The following is a 6,371-nucleotide window of genomic DNA, read 5'->3' as shown; positions in this document are numbered from 1 at the left end:
ATGTAAAACTTGGTGAAATGGTGTGTGTCAGTACTTTTTGAACATTTCCAGCACATTTTAACAATACCGTGATAATACTGATAACCGTGATAATTTTGGTCACTATAATCGTGATAAGACATTTTCATACCATTACATCCCTGATCGCAAATGTTATTTATTGACAGCCACTCCTTTTCTTTTGATTAAATTGTCATTCAATCAAATAATAAATCACATTGATTCATCAAATTTGTTAAGAAGTAATTTTGGTAGATTATTTAAATCCTCGCTTTACTCTAAATGCTCTATCAACTCACACATCGATTCTCTGCACATCACGAATCGGACACGTGTTCTCAGCTCAATGAATCAATGAGTTGTTGACTCCAGAACCGCTTGGAACGATTTAGTTAAATAGGTGAACGAGTCGGACAGCCTGGTTTTATGGACCGGTTCGATCAATTCATTTAAAAGATTCGACTCAATTGAATCGGATATCGTTGTCATTTAAAATCCGAACATCATTGGTAATGTTATTGTTTTAGTTATGCAAACAAAAACTCATTTTATTTGTTGTTTGTTGATTTTAAATGTAAAACTTGGTGAAATGATTTGTGTCAGTACTTTTTGAACATTTCCAGCACATTTTAACAATACCGTGATAATACTGATAACCGTGATAATTTTGGTCACTATAATCGTGATAAGACATTTTCATACCATTACATCCCTGATCGCAAATGTTATTTATTGACAGCCACTCCTTTTCTTTTGATTAAATTGTCATTCAATCAAATAATAAATCACATTGATTCATCAAATTTGTTAAGAAGTAATTTTGGTAGATTATTTAAATCCTCGCTTTACTCTAAATGCTCTATCAACTCACACATCGATTCTCTGCACATCACGAATCGGACACGTGTTCTCAGCTCAATGAATCAATGAGTTGTTGACTCCAGAACCGCTTGGAACGATTTAGTTAAATAGGTGAACGAGTCGGTCAGCCTGATTTTATGGACCGGTTCGATCAATTCATTTAAAAGATTCGACTCAATTGAATCGGATATCGCTACAGCAAACGTCAACTAGAATGAACGGGCGGTCTAATGCTGAAGCTAAAAAAAATACTAATGCCGCGAGCTTCAGCTGCTGGCATCTACACTGCATAAACCAATGCAAATGTGCAAAAAAATACATGCATTTTGTCATTTAAATAAAGTAAACTCTTTAAGAAAGATGGGATTTGCATGCAGAACGTGCACAAAGTAAAACTACAACACGCGCCAATCTGATCCTCAGTGCTGAACGTGCATTTGTGCACACCGGGACAGAGCAAACAGAGAATGTCGATGTCATCAGTGCGGTTTGGGGATGCAATCGCAGTTGCATGCGTGTTGTTAACACCTCAACAACCTACTACTGCACTGTGATGCAAGAAAAACGGTAAAAGTCAACGGTCAAACATTAGCATACGGTTGTGTAGAAACAACAACATTCGCATGCACTGCATAAAATAACTAACCCATTTGCTACTTACTCGAACATGTCATTGGGTGTTTTCTCAATTCAATGCGCGATACCCACGTTTATTTTACAGTAGCCTCTCAGTATGGCACTGCGCCTACACAACAGACGGTACATTCAGATTAACTAGCCGAATGCATTCGAGACACTGCGTCCTCTGTTCATCCGCAGCCCTTTTTAGTCCAATAAAACGCGATCGTTCAACATCCCCATCCCAAAAGAGGTACCGGACTCCCTGTAAAACGCAACGACCACAGCGGTCCCACCATGAGCGCTCCGGCTATCCTAAAGCAGCCTACACACTGGGTAAGAGAGGGAGGGGGAGGAGAAAAGAGGATGAACTGTGTGGAGGAGGGAATCAACGAACGAGCCGTTTTAGGTAGGTGTGGCTAACTCTTAACTTTTATAAAGAATATCTCTTTGGATTTGAGACTTTAGTCTTTGCAACTTTACAGATCTTCTTTATGCACCAAGAGCTTGTAACACTCTAAAGAGAAAGGAAAAAATGAAATCGCATCATATGACCCCTTTAAGGCAGTGGCCCTCTCTTTACCACCACACACCAGGGCCAAACCATAGGGGATTATGCTTAGAGTTTATGTCAAAGCACTTGAGTCAGTAAAACTGGATTGAAATGCTTTGCTGATGGACTGGACACCTGGAGTTGGCAAGGACACAGTCATTCAAATTAAGGGAATCAATCCCGTTCCCAGTTTGTATAGAGACCGTACAGTGCATTATAATCCTCAGAGGTCTGGCTGTCTCCATAATCTGTTTTCCTGGGAGAGGCTGCCATAATCTCAGTAAGAAGGGTGAAGGGAGGCCAAGACATATAGATATACAAATACAGATTTGCATGTCAAAAAAATCCAAGTTAGGATCCTAAATCATATGCAGCCATTATGGCAATGGATAAAAGTAAATAAATAAATGCAAAGGTATCAATTTTGCTCTAAGCATCTTCACTAACATAAAAAAAATAGCAAAATTAATTGCGACAATGGGGTCAGACTGAAAACAATGGCGTATTTTCTGAAATATAAACTATTTTTTTTAGTAATCTGAAATGTGACTTATTTCAAGTGCTATTCCATACGCTGGTAGTTTCAGTAAATGAATTGTTGTGGAGTACGAGGAACTAAAATATACAGATTTTATATTATTTCTGAATATAGTAATAAAAGAATGTATAATAAAGCAATTTTTACCCAGTGTACTTTATATTCAGATGCAACTGGAAAATACGGTAGATGCAAGTCAATTATGTACAAGTGTTCTTTCGACCTCAGGAAACGGGGCGATCAATGTCACTCTACCTTTCACTTCTGAGCCTTTAGTGGCATTGATCAAACACAGAAAATGCCTGTGCAATAATCCACTAGAATTTAGGTTGTGAAGCTCAAAGCAAGTCAATCTATTTCTGCAATCACATGTATCTGTAGGGAACATAGCTTAAAATGTGTGTGATCTGAGAAATGCAGCAGCACTAATCAAGTCTCCTAAAAGGATCTTATGTTTATATATGGACATATGGCACACAGGACCACAAGTACATCATGGTCAAAAAGGCCAAAGCACCCAAAAGAGGCTTAGACAAATTAAATCTTCAGACTTAAGAAGCAACTGATGTAAACAGGGTGAACTACATGCAGAAAAGGAGAAAACAAAGTGCATGGGTTGCACAGAGGTTTAAACAGGCTTGACTTTTAATCCTATAACTATCCATGCTACATTAGGAGGTGATAGATAAAAATAAATAACTATTTGGTTAATGTTATTCACAATTCACTGGAGCTGATGTTGGTACAAACCCTAAACTTGTCTCTTGTCATTTCAGATGTTGTGCAAACTTGCATGTCAGGAATTTGCATTGATTTTGGACAGATAAACAACCTGCTAAACAAACAAGGCCCATTTTACAGTCAGCAAAAACGATTAATGCAAGTGATCAATAAACAGGCTTTACCTCTTGAACTTCAGATTAACACAGTTCGGTCTACAAATAAATGGATTCATCACATGTAAATGATTCACACTGTAATGCTCATTCATGCATGTCTGAATCATTTCAAAGGTGACAATTCACAGCCATGAAAATGTATTTTGTTTGTTTCAGACTAACAAGGATTGTGTTCAGAGCTGCTGGATTAATTGTAAGGTTTAAGGTTCTAGTAAGCTAATAAATAAATAAGCACTTGCTAAACAATATCCAGAACCTTGTAAAACGCTCCAATTTGGTGCTAGTCTTCGAAATGGCTGAGCAACAAAACAGAAAGAACTAGGTCAGTGAAACCGGTTGGTAGATGAGAAGGACAAGGGCACAGCTGTTCATGTGGCGTAAATAAAACACCTTTTGCTCTCAAAGCTAGTCTTTTCACTGGCTGACAGTCTTCACTGCAGCATCAAAACAGCGGCTTCTGATTGGGCAGCAGTGACATCACCAGAAAAGGCGGAACACTCCCACTGGGTAATAGTGATGACGTCATGTGTACCAGAGCCAGACGGCTCAGATACAGCCCCACCTCCATCTCTCCACTGCCAAGAGCACTCGTCCTCTGTGGTCTCTTTTCTGTCACTCTATCATCTTTCCTGTTATTCAATGAAAAGTACTCAATAAACCTCACCTAATTACAGTGTTTCAGGACTCTGTTTAATTTGGTCCCTGGAACTTTTTCTGGACCAATTCACTGTAATTATAACTAGCAATAAAAACACAGCGTTTATATGCTTTTATGGAGCTGTTACAGTAAGAGTCGGGCCATATTTCTGGATTGAATGATGGCAGTTTACTAAGGAACACTAGCATTTTCATTTGCATTAAAAGAATGTTCTGGATCAATACAAGGTAAACTCTACTGATAGCATTTGTGGCATTACTGGTGGTTTTATTTTCATGTAATATTAAATAAGTAATACTAACGGTGTTATTTATTTATCTATCTATCATGCCATGACAAAAGCTGTTATACCCAGTAAATTTCATGTGATGTGCTCAAGGATACAAGAACAGTTCTTTTTAAACAGAGACTAATTCTAACACTTTTAATTAAATAATTAAATTACTTGTATAATACTTCATACTTCAAAAATTACTTGGACTGTGTGTGCCTATCTTTTACCATGTTTCTTGCTGTCTTTATACATGCAACTAAGGAAGGAGTCAAACCCTTTTCCAGTGGTAAATTACATTATGCCACAGATACTGTTGATAGAGCTCAATTTGCATTGCACTCTGAACAAATTCTGAATTAGACTCTGAAGGGAAGAGAAACAAACACTTCTTTAAATCAAGAAATGAATTTTTTTTTTTATTAAATAAACAAAAAAAAATCTAATAAATACACAACAATGAAGAAAAAAAGACAAAAACTCTATCTATGGAAAAGATAATGCTAATAAGTGGGTCTTAAAACCAAAAACATATCATGCCTAACCACAGAGTTTCTCCACCTCTTTTCATTGCATCTGCACATACAGGAATATCCCTCTGCGCATCTAGCACAGAAAAAAAAAAAATGCAGCGTAAGGAAATGCTGCTGACTGCACAAGCGGGAGGAGGAACACACTGACCTGCTGCTGTCACAATCTGAGTCCTTGCTGAGAAGACTACGGACAGACCAGCGAGAGCGCCTGCTTAAGGAGTTGCTCCGTGACCATGAGCGGGATGGGGGTAGGAGAAACACGGAGGGGCTGCCCTGCTCTTCCTCTTCTACATTAGAAACCATCGGAGGCGATGGAGAAGCACATGACGGGCTTTGGCTTCTATCTCGTTTCCCTTGCCCTTTATCCCAACGATTCTTTGATATGTCCTCTTGAGACACTTTGGCTCTTCTCTTCTCTCGGTTTTGCCTGCGAGAGTGGTACCGGTGTGGCCGTGGGCTTGGGGAGCAGGACCATGCCTCCGTATCGGACGATGGTGGGAGAACATTCATTTGCACATCAGGTATGATAAGATCATGTTGCTGAGGAAGGGAAAAACTGTATTTGTTTTTAACTTTTTCAAACCACAGACTAAAAATTTTTTTTTATATGAGCTTCTTTATATCGTAACCAAAACATATCTTTACAGATCAATTGTATAATGTTATGGTATGTCAGGGATGCGTATCCAGTATTACATCATTTAACACTTAGGGAGTCACTCTTAAAGCACTTGTGAGTCTTTTTTATTTTTATTTTTTATAGGAAGGGAAAAACTGTATTTGTTTTTAACTTTTTCAAACCACAGACTAAAAAATTTTTTTTATATGAGCTTCTTTATATCGTAACCAAAACATATCTTTACAGATCAATTGTATAATGTTATGGTATGTCAGGAATGCGTATCCAGTATTACATCATTTAACACTTAGGGAGTCACTCTTAAAGCACTTGTGAGTCTTTTTTATTTTTATTTTTTATTTTAAAGGGATAGTTCACCCAAAAATGAAAAGTCTGTCATTAATTACTCACCTTCATTTAGTTCCAAACCCGTAAAACCTTTGTTCATATTCGGAACACAAATTAAGATATTTTTGATGAAACTTTTTGATGCTTTCTGACCCTCTATAGACAGCAACGGAACTGAAACGTTTTGTGGCCCAGAAATGTAGTAAGGACATCGTTAAATACTCCATGTGACATCAGTGGTTCAACCGTACACTGTAAAAAAAATCTGTGACATTTACAGTAAAATACCAGCAGCTGTGGTTGCCAGAATTTTACCGTTAAAAATATGGTAGCAGTATTTTAGGTTTTACAGACGTAACTTACATTCACAATAAAAAAACGTATTTCCTTAACTGATGTAATGTTAATAAACCAGCATATTGAAGTACTAATATCTGTTTTGAACCATTGTAATACTGATAACCACCAAAAAC

The 6,371-nt window shown here is 37.5% G+C and overlaps 1 protein-coding gene across 4 annotated transcripts in view; it reads right to left on the bottom strand.

Annotated features, from left to right (window-relative positions):
* LOC107737824 (GRAM domain-containing protein 1A-like) overlaps positions 1 to 6,371 on the bottom strand; it is a 40,304-nt gene that overhangs the window by 17,121 nt on the left and 16,812 nt on the right. The window contains exon 1 of one of the 4 annotated variants that reach the window (XM_016549448.1): positions 5,080 to 5,441. The exons of 1 other annotated variant lie outside the window; for it this stretch is intronic. In XM_016549448.1, the coding sequence (XP_016404934.1) occupies positions 5,080 to 5,441 (362 nt within the window). Of the gene's footprint in view, positions 1 to 1,522; positions 1,841 to 5,079; positions 5,442 to 6,371 lie in introns of those variants that run through there. 2 more of the 4 variants (XM_016549450.1, XM_016549452.1) reach the window with 2 other exon arrangements.

Source organism: Sinocyclocheilus rhinocerous, unplaced genomic scaffold, assembly GCF_001515625.1.
Source record: "Sinocyclocheilus rhinocerous isolate Xijiao unplaced genomic scaffold, SAMN03320098_v1.1 scaffold1876, whole genome shotgun sequence".
Classification (NCBI taxonomy): domain Eukaryota; kingdom Metazoa; phylum Chordata; class Actinopteri; order Cypriniformes; family Cyprinidae; genus Sinocyclocheilus; species Sinocyclocheilus rhinocerous.
The sequence above is the reverse complement of the archived record's forward strand: the minus strand, read 5'-3'. Positions and strand labels throughout refer to the sequence as shown.